The sequence below is a fragment of the Primulina tabacum genome, chromosome 14, assembly GCF_025594145.1.
Source record: "Primulina tabacum isolate GXHZ01 chromosome 14, ASM2559414v2, whole genome shotgun sequence".
NCBI lineage: Eukaryota > Viridiplantae > Streptophyta > Magnoliopsida > Lamiales > Gesneriaceae > Primulina > Primulina tabacum.
The window spans coordinates 6201513-6223310 of NC_134563.1; the positions used below are offsets into that span (position 1 = coordinate 6201513).

At 40.2% G+C, this 21798-nt stretch overlaps 1 protein-coding gene across 1 annotated transcript; it reads left to right on the top strand.

Annotated features, from left to right (window-relative positions):
• The first annotated feature begins 6202 nt into the window (after window positions 1–6202).
• On the top strand, window positions 6203–8362 carry LOC142523724 (uncharacterized). The gene is made up of 4 exons (XM_075627457.1): window positions 6203–6915; window positions 7036–7115; window positions 7230–7762; window positions 8120–8362. Exons 1-4 carry the CDS (start codon window positions 6203–6205, stop codon window positions 8360–8362), a joined length of 1569 nt encoding a protein of 522 aa, XP_075483572.1.
• The last annotated feature ends 13436 nt before the right edge of the window (window positions 8363–21798 follow it).

Sequence of the window (21798 nt, forward strand, 5' to 3'; positions counted from 1 at the left end):
ATGCAATACTGTATCATGTCCATAAGTCAAGGTGGAAGGGCTCAAACCAGTAGCACTTCTCTTCGCTGTCCGATAAGCCAACAAAGTTTCTGATAATAGCCGGTGCCAATCTCGGGGGTGTCCTCCATCATTTTTTTTAACATCTTAATCAATACTTGGTTTGAAGCCTCAGCTTGACCATTGGATTGGGAATAATGAGGCGAAGAATTAATCAACTGGATCCCATATTCCTCAGCAAATTCCTTCATGTCCGATCCCACGAACATAATTCCCTGGTCGGTTGTGATCGATTGCGGGATTCCAAATCTGTCAATAATATACTCTTTCACAAATACAATAACATCTTTCTGTTCTAATTTTTTCATGGGGAGGGCTTCAACCCATTTGGTGAAGAAATCAGTAGCCACAATTATAAAGGAATGCCATTTAGATGAAGGAGGATAAATTTTGCCTATCAAATCCATGGCCCACCCCTGGAATAGCCAAGGCTTTATGACAGCGTGCATTTCATCAGCTGGCATCCTCTGAATATTTCCATGTTTTTGGCATTGCTGACACCTTCTTGAATATCTTATACAATCATTTAGCATCGATGGCCAGTATTGGCCATGCCTGCGGATTAACCACCTCATTTTGATCTCTGACTGGTGCGTCCCACATAATCCTTCATGTACTTGCTGCATTACTCTCATGGCCTCTGGGAAACCCAAACAACGCAACAATAAACCATCGTCCACTTTCCTGTACAGTTCATCTTCCATCTAGACATAACATAGAATTCTCATCTTCAAACCGTAATGCAACTTTTGCTCAGGATTCCTCAATGCATCCTTTATCTCTTCTCTCCAATCCCCGGCGAGTTCAACATCAATATCAAAGGTATCTACTTGTATTCCTCGCTGGTAAATAGAAGGATGATTTCTTTTTTGTACCAACAAAAGTTTGTGGGTGAGCTCGGGCGATATCCTTAAACCAGAAGCAATATGAGCCAATTCATCAGCTTCCCAGTTGTCTTGTCTTGGCACGTGTTGGTAGGTCACATCTTCAAAATCGTCAAGGAGCTGTGAAGTAGCTGTAAAACAAGGGGCTAACGCCAAACTTGAACATTTATATTCCCCGGACATTTGCTTGAGAACCAGTTGGGAATCTCCAATAATCAACACATCTTAAGCGTCCAAATCTCGTAGAATTTCTAAGCCAATCACTAGCGCTTCATATTCAGCCTGATTATTGGTGCATGAAAAGTCCAGATTAAATGACAGAGCTGTCTTAACTCCCTTCGGGAGGTTATCACGACTCCAACCCCTGACACCCTCTCTGTACTTGAACCATCATATTTCAAAGTCCATGATTGATTGACACAAAACATTGGGATATCTTTTGGTGTACTCCCCGCCACATCGACCATAGGATGGTTTGCGAGAAAATCAGCAACAGCTTGGCCTTTATTTTTTAGATGAAATGAACAGTGAAACTTGCTGATTACGGTGGCGCGTGGCTTTCCATGCAGAGATCTTGGGGTTCTGTGTGGAGGTTGAACGTGGGATCAGGCCTGCAGCCGCCATTTTCGATGCGGTTAACTTCCGAAGGGGGTTCCGGCAAGACTATTGTGGCTACTGATGTTATACCTGCTGATTATAATATGGGAAAGACTTATAGATCCAGGGTCAACTTTTGAGGGTTGTTTGGTTTACTAAATTTCAAATGAATTAAATAAGTTTCCAAAATGTAATGTGAAATTTGAATTATGGATAAGCTAATGCAGCCAAGTAGTATTTTTATAGATCTCATGTGTCCAAATCAATTTAGACCATTGGATTAAAATACTATGTTTATGGTAGTATGAATTATAACCCAAATAAAATCGAGATAATGATTCGACCATAGGATGGTTTGCCAGAAAATCAGCAACAGCTTGGCCTTACATCGATTTTTGGGGGCAATAAATCAAGGTAAACTCGGCCAATGCCAGCGACCATTTGCCAATCCTCCCTAGTCAAAATAGGCCTGTAAGAATGTATTTGACAAGATCTCTCTGTGAAATCATATAAACTCTTGAATGGATCAGATAATGCCTCAATTTAGTACATGAATAATATAAAGCAAAACACAATTTTTCTATGACGGAGTATCTAACCTCCACCTCTGTAAGTTATCGACTCAAATAATAAATGGCATGCTCATGATTGTCTTGGTTGTTTTGTTCCAAAAGACATCTAGTAGAATCTTGAGCGGCTGATACATACAGTTTGTGATAACCGAATTTTTCCCCATATGATTAGCAATTGTAAGGAAATTATAGGATTTGATTTTTTTGTATGTTAATAAGATATGCACCTTGGGAATTAATTGTGGAAATATTCAAGTCAATGATATTTACACTTGTGCATGTAAGTTTTGATATCTAGGAGAAATAATTCAAGATCATGGGAGATTGTGCAAGGCAAAGACTTAAGGAAAAGAAATAATGCATGATTTGGTGGGATACAACCCAAGATTTTCGAAATTTTGTGCCCAATTATTGTAATACATGGATACAAGGTAGTATACCAAGTAGATTGGAAGGAAATCCTCAAACCTTGCACCAAAATCGTTGGATCTAACTACCTAAATTCTGATTTAAACTAAAGCACTGGATTAGAGCATAAATCTCCTAACTTGGGTAGATGAATTTTTGAAAATAGCAAGAATATTGGAGTCAACATTGAGAGATTTGGAGTAAAATTTTGGTAGGATTTGAGTACCATGTTTAGATCCACCACCCTCACCTATAAATACCCCATCACCCCATCATTCTTCACACCCCAAAATCTCGAAAATTCCCTTGCTGAATTTCGAAAGTTTCAGCAGCCATACTAGTCGAAACTCTGCCCGAAAATCGTCTCAAAATCGTCCAAAAAACCGAAGCCTAAGCGCAGTCCGAGCAAGAACGAGAAGCGATCCAATTTCCGAGCCGAACGTCCACGTTTTTAGCATCAATAACTACAGTAAGTAGGCTGTTTTAAAGGTTTAAAATTTCGGATATATGCATATGTGATTTTTCGGTATTTTTGAAAATACAGTCAAGTACATGTTCTTTCCTACTCCTTCTTGTGTTGTGTCATTCGGTTTTAAGCACTGTGAGGAGTCGACTGTCTATGGGTGGGAATCCCAACCATGACGCACCCTTACGCGGTGGGGGATGTAACCGCTATACGGCCTCGCCCCCTTAGAGGAGTAAAAATTAGGGACTGACGTCAGTAAATCATAGAAAGTTAGATAAATCACAGTGGCTAGTAAAGTTTATGCATGTGTTATGAAGTACGTATGGACTCATGTTTTATGTTCGAAATCTATGCATGTTGTTTTTATTGTGCTCGATTTTCCCACACTTGCTGAGTATTCCAAAATACTCACCCCCCTTACAACCCTTCCCAGATAAGTCCGAAGAACAGATTGAGGAGGAAGAATCCGAGCAGTTTTGGGGATGGTGAATGCTCAAGGAAATCGATTATGTTTAAGTTATTATTAATTAGATTTACGTTTCCGCATTGAAACTCTGTCGTCTTATTTATTTCGGTAATTGTAAAGACCATGGCTATTTAATTTGAGATTATGATATATAAACTGGTTCGGTTTATACTATGCTACAAGAGGCTTGTTGTTGCGATTGTGTGATTTTTAAACAACGCCGTTGTCAATCCCGAGTTTCGGAGCGTGACATTTAAATGGTATCAGAGCCGCCAGGTTCATAATCCGAGTGGAAAAAAAACGACGAAAAATTTCGGACGTATTTTGACTCGAGGCCGATGCTACCCCCTCCGAAACGGCCCAACGAACGAGACTCACGACCATAAAGTCGTGAGCACCTGGCTGAAATCGCGAAAATCCTTCGTTTAGGCCTCCGAAACGTCGTTTTTGCCGTTTTAGGAAAGTTTTGTAACCCTTATAACTTTTTATAGGAAACTCCGAATTCGATTCCGTCAACTGTTCTGGAATCCTCTCGACATATGCTTCGAATCCATGTGTCTATCTCAAAACTTTCCATTTTTGGAAATTTTCGAAAATTTTAATTATTTTTATATACTTGACTCTATATGACCTTGATATTTTATTCTGTCCTTCTGAGCATTTCCATTTTTGATTTCAGGAAATGGCTCCATCTACTCCCATGCGACCCCACACCCGTGCCCAAGCTGCCATTCGTCTGAAGGAGCTTGCCCTTCACTATCAGTCCCGTCAGATTCGACGACTTAGAGCCAGATTGAGTGAGAGGAGGAGTGAGGTCGAAACGTTAGTCGCTGAGAGAGAAGAGATTCAAGTCCGCCTTAACCAGTCGATCTATAAAGGTGAACTAGTTAGGAGTGATAACATGGACCTCAGGGATGTCATAGAACAGTGCAAATATCAAAATGGAAAATTGCGAGAGGATGTGGAGCGCTATCGCAAAGAATTGGAGGAAGAAAAACAGCTGAATGACAGAAGCAAAAAGAGACTGGAAAATTTGAGTGAGGCTATAAGCTGCATTGCCAAGGTGAACCATCAGCTGACTCAACAGGGTGAAGCGCTGAAGAACAAGATCAAGGAGAATAAGAAGGGGTACGAACTACGCCACCAGAGTACCATAGATCTGTTGGACGAGGCAGAGGCAGATGTTCAGGGGAGGAAGACGCAGGTGGCCCAGCTTAATGCAGAGAATGCCCAGCTTAATGCAGAAAATGAACAGCTCAATGCAGAGAATGCCCAGCTCACCCACATGGTGGAGCTACTGCAAGAGGAAGAGCCGGAGGAGGAACTGGAAGAGGAGGAGCCGATAGAGATCGATGAGCCTATAGCTGCCATATAAGATGGAGAGATAGATGATTAGAGTTCCTTAGTTACATTTCCTTATTACTAGGAGTTTATCCTTCCATTGTTGCTATTTTATTCAGTATGATTTATTTCCATTCAGTACGCTTTGTTCATTCAGTTGTTTCTTTACATTCGAAAATTAATAAAAGTATGATTATTTATTTATCTCAGTCGTTCATCTATATTCAAGTTATGTTTACTTATTAACTTCAGTTGTGCTAGCATAACTCATTTATCCGATCTTGTCATTATGCACATCAAATTATTAGAAGCATTTAACTTGTAGGAAATGGCCGGTAGACCACCAAGACAAAATCGCAACCCCCGTTATGCTAATAACAACAACAACAATGCCAACGAAGAAGGCAACGTACCTCCACCTCAGTTCAGTCTTAATCAAGCAGACTTGATGGCCATAGCTACCATCGTGGCGACGACACTTCAGGGGTTAGTGAACCCCAATACTAATCAGCAGCCCCCACCTCCACCACAGCATGGAGTCAAGTTCCATTATGAATCCCTGCGCAAGAACAGGTGCCCAACTTTCAGTGGCGCTGCCGACCCCGAAGTTAGCCAGAGCTGGCTCAAAAGCGTGGAAACTCAGTTGAGACTGTTGGAAGTCCCGGATGCATTAAAAGTGGACGTGATAGTGCCCTTCCTGGAAGACAAGGCAGCTAAATGGTGGGAAGCAGTCTCGCCAGCCATGACCGCTGCTGGACCAATCACATGGCGAATCTTCCGAGAAACATTTCTGAAACAGTACTACCCGGCAGAAGTCAGACTGCAGAAGCTAAGTGAGTTTGAAAATTTCAGTCAGGCTCCAGATATGTCAGTAGTGGAATATACCTCTCAGTTCAATGCCCTTGGATCATATGCTCTAGCGATTATGGCGGACGAAGTTCTGAAATTGCATCGTTTCAAGAAGGGGTTGAATAGCAGGATCCAATCTGCTCTAGCAGTCTACCAACCTGCCAACTTTTCAGACCTAATGGGTGCGGCTATCCGAGCCGAAGCTGATATTCGTCGAAGAGAAGGGGAAAACAGGAACAAACGACCCCCTGTCAGCCGCCAACCTTCTCAGGGCAGAACAATGTTCAAGAGGCCCAATCAGACGGGTGGACCTCCCTCAGGGAAATTCCCCGTCAATAACCATCAAGGACTCAAGCCATGCTCAACATGTGGCTTCAAGCACTCCGGGGAATGCTGAAGGGCCAGCGGTGTATGCTTTGGATGTGGAAAATCGGGGCACAGAATTGCAAAGTGTCCTACCGCCGCCAACCGACCAGCAGGGCCGAACAGTGGAACTGGGCCAAATGCAGGAGCAGGCCCTAGTAAACAAAAAGAAGACAAAACCAATGCCAGGGTCTTTGCCATGACTCAGGAAGAGGCCGACGACGCAAATGAAGTCGTGTCAGGTACCATTCTAATTCAATCAGTACCTGCCTATGCATTATTTGACTGTGGTGCTACACATTCCTTTATGTCTAAGAGATTTGCTAAGAAGCTAGGACGTAAGCCCGATAAGCTAACTGAACCTCTCCGAATAGCCACACCTACTAATAGAGCAGTTGAAACGGACGAGACTTACAGAGATTGTAAAATCAGTATTAGTGATCAGACTTTTAGCGCCGATTTGATACAGTTGATCATGGTCGATTTCGATGTAATCTTAGGAATGGATTGGTTAGCAAGAAACAGTGCAATAGTAGATTGTAAGGGGAAGAGAGTCAAACTCCTAACCGCAGAACAGAAAGAAGTCGTGTTTCATGGTAAATCCAAGGAACAGAAGTTGCTACTTTCCGCAGCACAAGCTTGGAGAGCCATGAAATCCGGAGGAGACATCTACCTAGCAATGGTCAGCGAAATAAAAGAGGAAGCCGAGCTGAAACTGGAGGACATCCCTATAGTAAGAGAGTTCCCAAATGTTTTTCCAGAAGGACTCTCGGGGGCGGTCCCGGACCGCGAAGTGGAGTTCGAGATCAATCTGGTTCCCGGTGCTGCACCAATCTCTAAGGCACCTTATAGAATGGCACTATCCGAACTCAAGGAACTGAAAGAACAACTCCAAGAATTGCTAGATAAAAGGCAAATTTGACAGAGTGTGTCCCCGTGGGGAGCCCCAGTACTCTTCGTGAAGAAGAAAGACGGGACTATGAGATTGTGCATCGACTACAGGGAATTGAACAAGATCACAATCAAAAACAGGTACCCCCTACCTCGGATAGACGATCTGTTTGATCAGCTTAAAGGAGCCGCCGTATTTTCTAAATTGGATCTGAGGACAGGTTATCACCAGTTGAAGGTCAGGGCTGAAGATATCCCCAAGACAGCCTTTCGTACGAGATATGGACATTATTAATTCACAGTGATGCCTTTTGGTCTGACCAATGCACCGGCAGCATTCATGGATCTGATGAACAGAGTATTCAAGCCATTCTTGGATCAATTCATAGTGGTATTCATCGACGATATCCTCGTCTATTCTCCTGACGAGTCGAGCCATGAAGAGCACCTTCACCTTGCTCTGCAGACCTTAAGAGAGAATAAGCTCTATGCTAAATTCAGCAAGTGTGAATTCTGGCTATGGAGTGTGTCATTTCTGAGACATGTGATCTCGAGAGCAGGAGTGTCAGTGGATCCAAGGAAAGTAGAGGCGATTACCGAGTGGCAGAGATCTAAGAATGCCACCGACATCAGGAGCTTCCTTGGATTGGCAGGTTACTACCGGAAGTTTGTCGAAGGGTTCTCCTCGATAGCCGTACCACTGATGAAACTCACACAGAAAAATTCTAAATTCATCTGGGATAAGGATTGCGAGGAGAGTTTCCAGACACTGAAAAAGAAACTCGCATCCACGCCAGTGTTGATCTTTCCCGCAGAGAATAAAGATTTCACTATCTACAGTGACGCCTCTAAGGACAGTCTGGGATGCGTACTCATGCAAGAGGGAAGAGTGATCGCCTACGCATCAAGGCAGTTGAAACCGCACGAGCAGAACTACCCTACTCATGACCTGGAACTAGCAGCGGTTGTCTTCGCCTTAAAGATTTGGAGGCACTACCTCTATGGTGCTAAATGTGAAATCTTCACAGATCATCAGAGCCTCAAGTACTTGTTCACCCAAAAGGAACTGAATATGAGGCAACGACGATGGATCGAACTCCTGAAGGACTATGACTTGACCATAAGTTACCATCCGGGTAAAGCAAACAAAGTGGCTGATGCGCTAAGTCGGAAGGGCCCAGGCAAGGTAACTCTAGCTTCTCTCTCGACCCAGCCATGTCTGCAGGAGACCGTCAAGTTAAACCAAGATCGAGACCCCGTACTGACCAAACATAAGGAGCAAGTCAGAGAAGGGAAGTCTCTGGATCATCAAATTGATGACAAGGGAATCTTGAGGATGAAAGGAAGACTGTGTGTGCCCGACAGCGATAACCTTCGCCAAGAGATAATGGCAGAGGCACACAAGTCGAAATTCTCAATCCATCCAGGCAGTACCAAGATGTACAGGGACCTCAAGAATAGTTTCTAGTGGAATGGCATGAAAAGAGATGTAGCTAATTCGTCTCCAGATGTCAGGTATGCCAGCAGGTCAAAGCAGAACACCAGCGACCTGGAGGATTACTGCAACCTCTGGAAATCCCCGAGTGAAAGTGGGAGCATATTTCCATGGACTTTGTGGTCGGATTGCCAAAGTCTAGGCAGAGCCACGACGGTATATGGGTGATCGTGGACAGACTCACAAAGACCGCACACTTCCTACCCATCCGCATGAATTACAATCTCGACAAATTGGCTTCATTATACATGGACAACATTGTGAGACTGCATGGAGTGCCAGTGAGCATCCTATCTGATAGAGACCCGAGGTTCGTCTCGCGATTTTGGAAAAGCTTTCAAGAGGCCATGGGAACGAAAGTGACCCTCAGTACTGCCTATCATCCTCAAACCGATGGACAAACGGAGAGAACCATACAGACCTTAGAAGATAAGCTGCGAGCGTGCGCCCTTGAATTCAGTAGCAACTGGAGCACTCATCTACCCTTAATTGAGTTTGCTTATAACAACAGCTATCACAGCAGCATCGGAATGGCTCCGTACGAAGCCTTTTATGGAAGGAAATGTCGGTCAACACTTTACTGGGATGAAGTGGGAGAGAAAGCCGTGGTGGGACCCGAGCTAGTACAGATGATAGTGGACGAGGTTAAAATTGTCCGATAAAAGCTCAAGACAGCTCAAGACCGACAGAAAAGCTGGGCAGATCTTAAGAGAAAGCCTGTAGAGTTCAATGTGGGCGAGAAGGCTTATGTGAAAGTCTCGCCTATGAGAGGAGTTGTCCGATTCAGTAAAGCCAGGAAATTGAACCCTTGATATGTTGGACCATTCGAAATCTTGGAGAGAGTGGGCACGTTAGCATGCAGACTGGCGCTCCCACCAAGCATGTCAAGGATACACAACGTGTTCTATGTGTCCCAACTAAGAAGGTACGTTCCAGACCCGAGTCACGTATTAGAAGTAGAACCGCTCTTGATCGAAGGGAACTTGGGAGAAGAACTGAAATACGAAGAAGTCCCTATCAGAATCGTGGACACCAAAGAACAAGTTCTCAGGCGATGTATCATTCCTTACGTCAAAGTGCAGTGGTCCAACCACACAGAGCGAGAAGCAACTTGGGAAGTTGAAGAGAAGATGCGAAAGGAATATCCCTACCAATTCGGAGACCAAGCCAACTCCAGTTTCGAGGACGAAACATCTCTTAAGGAGGGAGGGATGTGAGAACCGAATTTTTCCCCATATGATTAGCAATTGTAAGGAAATTATAGGATTTGATTTTTTTGTATGTTAATAAGATATGCACCTTGGGAATTAATTGTGGAAATATTCAAGTCAATGATATTTACACTTGTGCATGTAAGTTTTGATATCTAGGAGAAATAATTCAAGATCATGGGAGATTGTGCAAGGCAAAGACTTAAGGAAATGAAATAATGCATGATTTGGTGGGATACAACCCAAGATTTTCGAAATTTTGTGCCCAATTATTGTAAGGCATGGATACAAGGTAGCATACCAACTAGATTGGAAGGAAATCCTCAAACCTTGCACCAAAATCGTTGGATCTAGCAACCTAAATTCTGATTTAATCTAAAGCATTGGATTAGAGCATAAATCTCCTAACTTGGGTAGATGAATTTTCGAAAATAGCAAGGAATATTGGAGTCAATATTGAGAGATTTGGAGCAAATTTTGGTAGGATTTGAGTACCATGTTTAGATCCACCACCCTCACCTATAAATACCCCATCACCCCATCATTCTTCACACCCCAAAATCTCGAAAATTCCCTTGCTGAATTTCGAAAGTTTCAGCAGCCATACTAGTCGAAACTCTGCCCGAAAATCGTCTCAAAATCGTCCAAAAAACCGAAGCCTAAGCGCAGTCCGAGCAAGAACGAGAAGCGATCCAATTTCCGAGCCGAACGTCCACGTTTTTAGCATCAATAACTACAGTAAGTGGGCTGTTTTAAAGGTTTAAAATTTCGGATATATGCATATGTGATTTTTCGGTATTTTTGAAAATACAGTCAAGTACATGTTCTTTCCTACTCCTTCTTGTGTAGTGTCATTCGGTTTTAAGCACTGTGAGGAGTCGACTGTCTATGGGTGGGAATCCCAACCATGACGCACCCTTACGCGGTGGGGGATGTAACCGCTATACGACCTCGCCCCCTTAGAGGAGTAAAAATTAGGGACTGACGTCAGTAAACCATAGAAAGTTAGATAAATCACAGTGGCTAGTAAAGTTTATGCATGTGTTATGAAGTACGTATGAACTCATGTTTTATGTTCGAAATCTATGCATGTTGTTTTTATTGTGCTCGATTTTCCCCCACTTGCTGAGTATTCCAAAATACTCACCCCCCTTACAACCCTTCCCAGATAAGTCCGAAGAACAGATCGAGGAGGAAGAATCCGAGCAGTTTTGGGGATGGTGAATGCTCAAGGAAATCGATTATGTTTAAGTTATTATTAATTAGATTTACGTTTCCGCATTGAAACTCTGTCGTCTTATTTATTTCGGTAATGGTAAAGACCATGGCTATTTAATTTGAGATTATGATATATAAACTGGTTCGATTTATACTATTCTACAAAAGGCTTGTTGTCGCGATTGTGTGATTGTTAAACAACGCCGGTGTCAATCCCGAGTTTCGGGGCGTGACACAGTTTGAGGGGAAAACCACGCCCTTGGGGGCATCAAAACAGGAGGTTTAGACAATTATTTTTTTATTTTATCGAAAGCTTCTTGGTGACATTCTTCCCATTTAAATTCTTCCGAGTCTTTCAACTTTAATAATAAAGAAAATTCTCGAGTTTTATCTGCCAAGTTTGAGATAAATCTTCTTAAATAATTTACCTGACCGAGTGATCTTTGTAGCTCCTTCTTATTCTTCGGTGGCATCACTGCCATGATAGCTTTAGCCTTATTTTTGTCCACCTCTACTCGCCGCTGGTGAACTAAAAAACCAAGAAAATTCCCAGCTTGTACACCGAAAGCACATTTCAAAGGATTCAACTTCAAATTGTGTTGCCTCATCTTTATAAAACTCTTCCTGATGTGGCCAAGATGATCTGATGCTTTTTCGATTTAACAACAATGTCGTCAATATATACCTCCAAGCACTGACCGATCATATTATGGAAAATGGTATTCATGGCCCTTTAGTAAGTTGCTCCTGCGTTTTTTAAACCAAATGGCATAACAAGCCATTCGAACGTGCCGATTGGCCCAGGACATCTAAAAGCTGTTTTGGATACATCTTCCTCTGCTATTTTTATTTGATTGTATCCTGAAAATCCATCCATGAATGACATCAACTGGTTTTTCTCCACTGCATTGACTAACATATCGGCCACCAGCATGACATAAACGTCTTTTGGGGTGGCGCAATTTAAATCCCTGAAATCTATGCAAACTCAAAGCTTCCCATTCTTTTTCATAACAAGGACTATGTTTGCAAGCCATTCCGTATATCTTACTGGACGAATGAATTTCGCTTTGAGCAATTTTTCGATTTCGTCTTTTACCCTTTCTTCAATGGCCTTGGACATCCTTCTAGCCGGTTGTTGCTATGGTTTGAAACCATATTTAATTGGTAGCTGGTGTTCCACCAACTTACTGTCTAAACTCGGCATATCTTCATATTCCCACACGAAACAATCTTTGAATTCCACGAGAAGTTTCACAATTTCTTTCTTCATCTCTTCCTCTAACAAGTCACTGATATAGGTAAGTTTGAGGCATTCCACGGTTCCCAAATTCACTTCTTTCAAAGGATCCTGAGTCTCTGGCTGTCGATCTTCCAATTGAGCCGGAGCTAAGACTATATCTTCCAACTGTAATTCTATTTCCTCAATGTTATCACATTCATCTTCAAATATTATTTCAGTTCTGTCAATGTCCCACAATTCCTGAGATTGTACTTCATTCACCAGATGCTGCAATGTTCCTTTCCATTCGAAAGTTGCAGCCACTTCCATCTCTTCTTTAGTGAACTTAATCATCGACCTCTTTGATAATAGGTCGGACCATGGGTCTAGGAGAGACCATGGGGGTGGGTTTGAGAATTTTTTTCAACTGCTTCTCTCACTTTTTTAGTATCCATTTAGACTGTACCTTGCTGTCCATTCATCTTGTAGTCACGAATTTTAATAGGACCGAAGGCTCCATCATAATACCTAGCCTCTACTGCGTTTGAATTAGATTGATACGGCTACGAATCAGCCTGCACCACTTCAACCTCATCCCCTTTCCACATCAACAGTAACTGGTGCATGGATGATGGTACACAATGGTTGGTATGAATCCAATCTCTTCCCAACAAAGCATGGAAGCTAGCATTGGAATTGACCATGGAAAAAGCTGACAACGAGGATCGAGACCCTACAGTAACATTTGCTGGCAACACTCCTAAAGTTTTCGTAGATTCCCCAGTAAAAGCCGCCACAGAGACTTCGGTAGGAATTAGGTCTTCTACATTCTTCCCCAACTTCTGAAGGATTCTGTATGGTAAAATATTCACAGCAGATCCATTGTCTATCAGTACCCTAGATAATGGCTTTCCATTAACATGTGATATAATATAGAGTGGTTTGATGTGTTTAGTCATCTCATTGGTAAGTCGCGTCATCAACACTCTTTTCTCTTCATCTCATCAACAAGAACACCAACGCCATCATTCGAAATATTGGTTTGAATAGATTCCGTAACACTTTGGTTTCCAGTGGATACATCGGATTCAAACGCCCTTTTGCGTTTAAACTCCTCTGGCAACATTAATGAGCCAGTGGCACACTCGAATGAAACGAGAATCTGTCCTACCTTCAAAGTAGCCTTCTTAACTAGTTCATTGTCTTGCTCTGATAACAAGTCATCATCTTCCTCCTCATTATCCTCGGTAGCCTTCCTCCCAAATTTTCTCTTCTCTTTGAATGACTCCATCTTAGATCTGCGCTCAACAACTTTCTCTCTCAACACGCATCGTTTTTGGGTCCGAGAAAGAGGTTTTGGGAACTTGGGATGTTCTACCCGCTTCCATGTACCGTCCGGGGTTGCTCTTGGAGGAACAACAAAATGAGGTTTCTTTTCATATTTTTTATCAAAGCTTAGATGTGCTGGCCTCTGTATTATCTTCTAGGCCAACTGTGGGTCCCTTCTTCTCTCACCATTCGCCAACCCAGGAAACGAGCTCCTTCTGAGGTATTGGTTCTCTGGCCTTTTGACCATAGATTCTCTATCATACCTCATATTCCTCCCACTATAATGCACACCACTCCCTCTGTAATAGCGATATTTTTCACTGAAAAATTTATGTTTTCTTCTCCTTAACCTCAAATATCATTTTCCGAGGCACCCAACACTTCTTTAAAGTAAATCTTGGCCTAATGGACCTATCCTCACCTCCACTCCTTCTCCTCTAATTGATCAAGAAATGCTAGTCAGTATTGCTCACATTCACATTTGCTACCAGGGGAAAAGGATCTTCATCCACTATCATTGTTTCCTTCTTCTCGGGAATTTCAGGATCCCCTTGTTATTTATTTCTTGTAAGACATTTTTGAAAGCCCAACATGCATTAGTATTATGGTTAAAGGCAATTGCGATACTTATAGTAGTCTCTTTCCTTGATCTCCTCCCTGGTGGGTAGCTTATGATCTGGGGGAAACATTATAAACTTTTCCTTCACAAAGTAGTCAAATATTTATTTCGTCTTTGATGCATCGAAAGTATATGGCGTTTGCACTGAAGGAATGTTTTTATTGGAAAGTTCTTCGCTCTTACGTTTCAAGAAAGGGACAATGCGTGATCCGGAATTTACCACTTCTGCTAATGCGACTTCCTCCACTTCTTGGAAGTAAGAGCCCGCTGTAGATTTTCTTTTATGACTCTCTTCCAGCAACAATTCCTCATATTCCGATACTTTGGCAGCAAGCTCATAAAAATCGCGGAATTCCATCCCTTGGAACTTCTTTCAGAGTTCAAAATCCATCCCTCGCTGTGCCATCTTCACATATTCTGATTCGGGAAGGAAAACACGACATCTACTTCTCACCTTCTTGAATCTACAAATGAAGTCATTAGCAGATTCCCTCGATTTTTGGACCACCCTCGACAATTCCGCTATGCTAATCTCAGGTACTATTCTGAAGAATTGTGTATGGAATTGACGTTTCATATCATGCCAAGTCATGATAGAATTTCGAAGTAGCGTTGCATACCAACTGAATGCAGTGCTGGTCAAAGAATTGGGAAATAATCGTAACTTATTATTAGAAAAATTCTCCAAGTTTGCTAAGTCCCCGCATTGGATTGTAAACCTTGCTACATGTTCCATGCTAGATTAACCATCTTCCCCTGAGTATAAAGTGAAGTCTGGAATGCGGTATCCTCGTGGATAAACCTTGCTGCATGTTCCATGCTAGATTGGGCCAAAAGTTTGGGCTTCTGATTATGGACCTCTGAGTTATTTTTTAGACATAACAGACGTATATGTCTAGACTTACTATTATACATTTTATTTTGTGCCTTTCCAATCGTAGATTGGCTATCACAATGTATGCATATAGCTGACACTGATTTTTCCTATCTTGGAACATCTTCTAAGAAGTGACTCCATCATTCAGCCTCTTCAGCACACTTGTTAAAAGCTATGAACTCAGATTCCATCGTGGATCTGGCTATTACAGTTTGTTTAGAATATTTCCACGCAATTGCTACACCTCCTAAAGTGAATAAAAATCTACTTGTAGATTTTGAATATTTCATATCAGATATCTAATTTGCATCACTGTACCTTTCAATAACAGCAGGCTATCTGGTATAGTGCGAACCCATGATCACGAGTGTACCTTAAGTATCTTAGCAATCTAATAATTGCTTTTCAGTGTTCAACTCCTGGATTACTCGTGAATATACTCAATTTACTTAATGCATAAGCTATATCTAGTCTTATACAACTCATTAAGTAAATCGAACTTCCAATGACTCGAGAGCATTCTAATTGAGACATACTCTCACCTCGATTCTTTGATAGATGCTGACTGATATCTATCAGGGTTCTAGTCAATGCAGAGCCATCATTATTGAATTTCTCAAATATTTTGTGAACATAATGTGACTGAATTAGAACTAGCCCTTCAGATGTTCTATGAATTTTAATTACAAGGATTACATCGGTTAATCTCAAATCTTTCATGTCAAATATTGAGTTCTATTACTTCTTGGCGGATTTTATCATTTTATTACTACTACCAATGATAAGTATGTCATCTACGTAAAGGCATAAAATGACATATCCATTTTCAGTGTTTTATATGTATACACATTTGTTAGATTACTGAATTTAAATCCACTTTCCATCATGGCTTTATCAAATTTTTCGTACATTTGCTTTGGTGCTTGTTTTAAGCCATATAGAGACTTCACCAATTTACAAACCTTATTTTCTTGCCCAGTCGCTAAACATCCTTCAGGTTGTTCCATGTAAATTCTCTCTTCTAAATCTCCATTTAGAAAAGCTGTCTTTACGTCCATTTGGTGTACTTCAAGATTTCGCAAGGCGGCAATTGCGAGTATCACACGAATGTTATTCTCAATACAGGAGAATATGTGTCAAAGTAATCAAGCCCTTCAAGTTGATGGTAACCTTTGATTACCAATCTGGCTTTATACTTATCTACGGTTCCGTCTGATTTCATTTTCCATTTGAAAACCCATTTACAGCCTAGTGGTTTGCTTCCCGGAATAAGATTTACTAATTCCCACTAATGGTTTTGTAAAATGTATTCCATTTCGAAATTAATAGCCTCTTTCCATAGATGTCCCTCATATGAACTCGTTGCTTCCTTGAAGTTTTGAGGTTCACTTTTCATCATGAAACTGATGAAATCCGGACCAAAAGATTTCTCATTCCTAGCTCTCTACTATGTCTAGGTTCAATATCTTGGTTAAAATCTTGTTCCTTTTCAGTTTTCTCATATAATCTTTTGGATGAACTTGGTTTTTCCTTAGATTTTTAAGGAAACATGTGTTCAAAGAACGAAACATTTCTCGATTCCAATATCATATTCTTGTGAATATTAGGTATTTGAGATTCATGTACAAGAAAACGATACGTGCTACTGTTTTGAGCATATGAAATGAAAATGCAATAAACATTTGTTGGTCATATCTTTACTTTCTTTCGATTGGGTATTACTACCTTGGCAAGACACCCCCACACTCGCAAGTATTGGTAGGAAGGACTTCTACCTCTCCATAACTCGTAGGGACTTTTATCTTGCTTCTTTCGAGGCACCTTATTTAAAAGGTAATTTGTTATCAGAACAGCTTTCCCCACATGTTTTGTGGTAAACCAAAACTCAATAACAACGCATTCATCATTTCTTTCAACGTGCGATTCTTTCTCTCTGCAATGACATTTTGCTGTGGAGAATAAGGTGCAGTTCTTTCATGTTTGATACCGTGTTGAACACAAAACTCAGCAAATGATGATTCATATTCACCTCCACGATCACTTCTTAGCACCTTAATTTTCTTGATAAGTTGGTTTTCAACTTCACTCTTATATTCGACAAATTTGTTAATAGCTTCATCCTTACTTTTAAGGAGATACACATAACAAAATTTTGTACTATCGTCAACAAAGTAATGAAGTTTTTATTTCAGCCACGAGTTTGTATAACTTTTAAATCACATATATCACTGTGAATTAGATCAAGTGGTTCACTATTTCTTTCAATTGTTCGAAAATATGATCTCGTTAGTTTTGCCTCAACAAAAGTTTCACATTTGTGTTGTTTATAAATTTGGAATGCAGGAATGCTTTTCATGTTAATTAGTATAATAATTGTATCATAATTGACGTGTCCAAGTCTACCATGCCACAAACAAGAAGAATCAAGCAAGTAAGCAAATTATTAATCACAGGCTTAATAGCCATTACATTGAGTTTGAATAATTCATTACAAACATAAGCTTTGCCTACTAACATTCTATTTTTCGACAAAACAACCTTATCTGACTCAAAGACAATACGGAAACCATGCTTGTTAAGAAGCGACAAGGACACCAAGTTCTTGCGGATTTCAGGTACAAACAACACAATGTTCAGAGACAGTTTTTTTCTAGATGTCATCTTTAGAACAACTTTCTCTTGACCCTTGATTTCAGAAGTAGTGAAATTTCTCATGAATAGCTTTTCCCCATTCTCAGATTCATCAAGAGTAGCAAACATCTCCTTCTCCGAGCAAATATGGCGAGTGGCACTAGTGTCGATCCACCACTCCCTTGGGTTCGAACCCACAAGATTAACTTCTGATATTACATCACATAGAATCATGTTCAAAACCTCCTGAGAAATGTTCTATACCACATTCACCTCTCGGTTTCTCTTCGGCTTCTTAAATTTAGAGACCTTGTGACCAATACCATCACATTTGTATCATTTTCCAGAGAACTTTTTCTTCCAAATGCCTCCTTTGGGTCCCATGTTCAACCTTTTGTTGAAGGAGGAAAAAGTTCTTTTTTTCGAGCTTTGACCATGCTCGACAACATTTACCTTCGCAGCAACAGGAGAAAACAATCGTCTTTCCGAACTCTGGTTGTATTCCTCGATGCGAATTCGAATAATGAGCTCTTCAACATTCATCTCTTTGCGCTTGTGCTTCAAATAATTTTTGAAATCCTTCCAAGCTGGTGGTAGTTTCTCAATAGCTGGTGGTAGTTTCTCAATAATAACAGCCACTTGGAATGATTCGCTCAAAGTCATCTCCTCACCGTGAATTTGGTGAAGAATCACCTGGAGTTCTTGAACTTGGCTGATTACCGGATTTGAATCCACCATTTTAAAGTCCAGAAAGTGGCCTAAAAGAAACTTTTTGGCCCGACATCCTCGATTTTGTACTTTATGTCAAGGGATTCCCATAGCTCTTTAGCCGTTTTCTTTTCGCAAAACACATTGTAGAGCGAATCGGTCAATCCGTTCAGTACATAGTTTCGGCATAAGAAATCAGAATGATTCTATGCCTGCACTGCACTAACAGATTCAAGATCTCCCTCGCCCTCTTTGAGTTTAGGAGCATCCTCAGATAGGAATCTGGCCATGTTCAGCATCGTCAAGTAGAACAACATCTTCTGTTGCCACCTTTTGAAGTTCACACCAGTGAACTTCTCAAGTTTTTCACCGTGACTAGCAAGGACAGCAACTGTAGCAGCACGTGGGGTAACATGAGGGATAACTTGAGGCGGCACAGTAGGGACAACATGACCATTTTCCTTTTGCAAATTGGTTTCAGTAGCCATATATGAAACAAACCACATAATGAGTAATCTGTTTTAAAATTGTTGCACAATATATCGAACGATAAAGTACAGTAAATTTTCGTAAAAACAAGTGAACTAAATGGTGAAGAAAACACAATAGAGCAAAGCTTAAAATAAACCAAACATAGGTCTGTACGAAGTACAGTGTCCTTAAAACAGATTTTTCTCCTCCTGTATGTGCTTCGAGAATCGTCTTGGACGTGTGTTTCCCAGGATACAACGGAACAACCAGCAGTGACTTAGCACGAAGTACTACTACGACGAACTGAAAATGTACCTTTACTTTATCACCGAAATTTAACGGAGGCCAAATGGAAAGCTAACAATATGAAATGCAAGAAAATGCTTGAAAGATATAAGATTTTCATGTATATGAAATGAGGAAATGAACACATTATCTATAAGCCTCAAAATGCACACCAAGAGTCTTGCAAGATTAATTAACACAATATCTTCTCATTAACTCAAGAATATGAAGAGCCAAAAGTCTTCAATTAACTCAAGAATGTAGAAAGTCAAAAGACATTTCTACAATTATGATTCACAATTAACTCAAGAATGTGGAGAGTCAAAAGACACTCTCACATTCATGAGACATAATTTTTATTCAAACTCTAAATTTGATTCAAATTTCCAACATAGATAACTAAATATCAGATTTCATATTGTAGAAGTGTTTTAAAAAATATTAGCATACATAATGAAAAATCATTTGTTGCGCAAACATGAATTAAATAGTCGTCGCCTGAAAAAAATTATAACACGCAAGGAATAAGAAATTTGGAAAATAAAATATTATATATAACAATCAAAAGTTTCTCTTCACAAAAACTTTTGTGATACAGTCTCACAAGTCAATTTTGGGAGACAAATCTTCTATTTGGGTCACCCATGAAAAAATATTACTTTTTATGTCAAAAGTAGTACGTATAATGGTAAATATGGGAAGAGTTGACCTATCTCACAAATAAAGATCCGTGCGACCGTCTCACAAAAGAACTACTAATTTTTCATTATGTAATGGTAAAAAAAATTGTATGTTTATATGTTGCATCATAAAAAGTGAGGGAAGATACATAACACTCTTTGAGCTTGAGAAAGAACTAAAACAAAATGATTGGATATAACCTGCTTTTGTCAATTGAAGCAAATAGATCTTGAACCATGTTCCGACTTTCACCAAATTTAGAATTTTCTAGCGCCCTGAATTGTTGAATTCTCATATGGAAAATCACATCAAGCCAACTTTTGGTCAGTAAATAAATTTCATCTGCAAAAACACGTACATTTTCCAACAACTAAGTTGTATTTTCTCAGGAGGGTGAGTCTCTGTACAAAACACACAAAATTACTTTATCCACTGGAAATCTCCGAGAAAAGTTATTGATGCAGGATTAAAAACAATTAATTCAATATTTTATAAAATATACATATCATTCCGCGCTAAGAAAACGATAAAAAAATTATACCTACTTCATAAATTGGAAATCGTTGGTGGCCCCCTGCAAAATAAACTTGAGAAAATACAATAAAGCTTCACTTCCTACTTGAACTTAAGTTCGACAACAAGTCTACATCAATAATCTTATTAGTTATGTTGACGGGACTTTACAAAGAAATCTATGAATATTCATGTATTATATTACACAGACAACAAGTTTGCATCGTTCGTGTTGAATCTGACAAGATTCCAGATACCTAATGATCAAGATGAAGTACACGAGAACAAGAACCACATTACACGAGTTTTGTTTTGCAATCAGAAATTTGGAACCTCAAATTGGCAGCGATATGAACTCAAATGTATAATCAAACCGAAATGTAAAAACACAAGGTTTACATGGTTCGATCAAGAATGATCTATGTCCAAGGGAGGCAATCTTATTAGAATTGATCAACTCAGAGTACAAATAATATTGAAAATGAGATGTTACAGCCAAAAACACCTACAACACACACTTGTTCTTCTCTTATGTCTTTCAAAAGAACACTCTCGTGTATCTGTAGACAGATGCAGTTGATGGTTATTTGAATGCTTTTTATTTTCCACGACTTCCTTTCAGCTTGATATTATATGTCTTGATCAGAAACAGAGGGAATCACCTCTAACGACTCTTGATCACCAGAAGACCTTAGACTAATTCGATCCTTATCTCAACCAACAAACTGTCGTTTCTTGACTCATGATGCTTTTAATTTCTTTAGCTATAATCCTTAATTGTTGACACTGGAACTACAAATCTTCACCTTGTCGTCAATTTAAGCTTCCAACGAGAGCACCTCCGAGTGTCTTCTGGCTATATTCACTAGTTCCATACAGTGATGAAACTTGTTCATGGATATGACCTTAGTACACATATTTGCTTGATTGTGTTCAGTGCTTGTCTTTTGAATATGCACTTATCCAGATTCGATTATTTCTCTGTGTTTCGACCTTTCATGAAAGACTTGATGTTTGGATAAATGTATAGCATTGTGATTGTCACAAAAGATAGTTAAAGACTCTTGTTCGAATCCAAGTTCTATCATGAATCCTTTCACCCACTTGGCTTCCTTGAAATCTTCTGTCGCTGCCATATATTTTGCTTCAGTGGACAAGAGAGCAACCACCGGTTGAAGGGTAGCTTTCCAACTTACTGCAGTATAATTCACCGTGAATATGTAGCATGTCAGGGACTTCCTTGTGTCTATGCTCCCTGCATAATCAGGGTCTACGTAACCTTTAACCATGTTTTCATTCACCGTACCTGCTCTGTATATTAGACCATAGTTTAGGGTGCCTTTGATGTATCTCAGAATCCATTTTTGGGCCAACCAGGGTTGCCATAAATCTACTTACTATACTTACTGAGTAGGCTAGATCAGGCCTTGTGCATACCATTAAATACATTAGGCTCCCAACAGCACTTGCATAGGGAACTTGTCTCATGTATTCTTTCTCATGATCACTCTTTGGGGCTCGACTTGCCGAGAGTTTAAAATGTTGTGATATAGGTCCTGATACTGATTTTGAGTTTACCATTTCAAACATTTCCAGTATCTTTTGGGTTATCCTTGCTGTATCAGAAATCATTCTCTTGTGATT

Coding starts and splice junctions, on each gene's coding strand:
- LOC142523724 (XM_075627457.1), top strand. CDS start 6,203: ATGACTCAGGAAGAGGCCGACGACGCAAATGAAGTCGTGTCAGGTACC. Junction 6,916..7,035: donor CAAGAATTGCTAGATAAAAG/GCAAATTTGACA, acceptor AATCAAAAACAG/GTACCCCCTACCTCGGATAG. Junction 7,763..8,119: donor CTAAGGACAGTCTGGGATGC/GTACTCATGCAA, acceptor CCATGTCTGCAG/GAGACCGTCAAGTTAAACCA.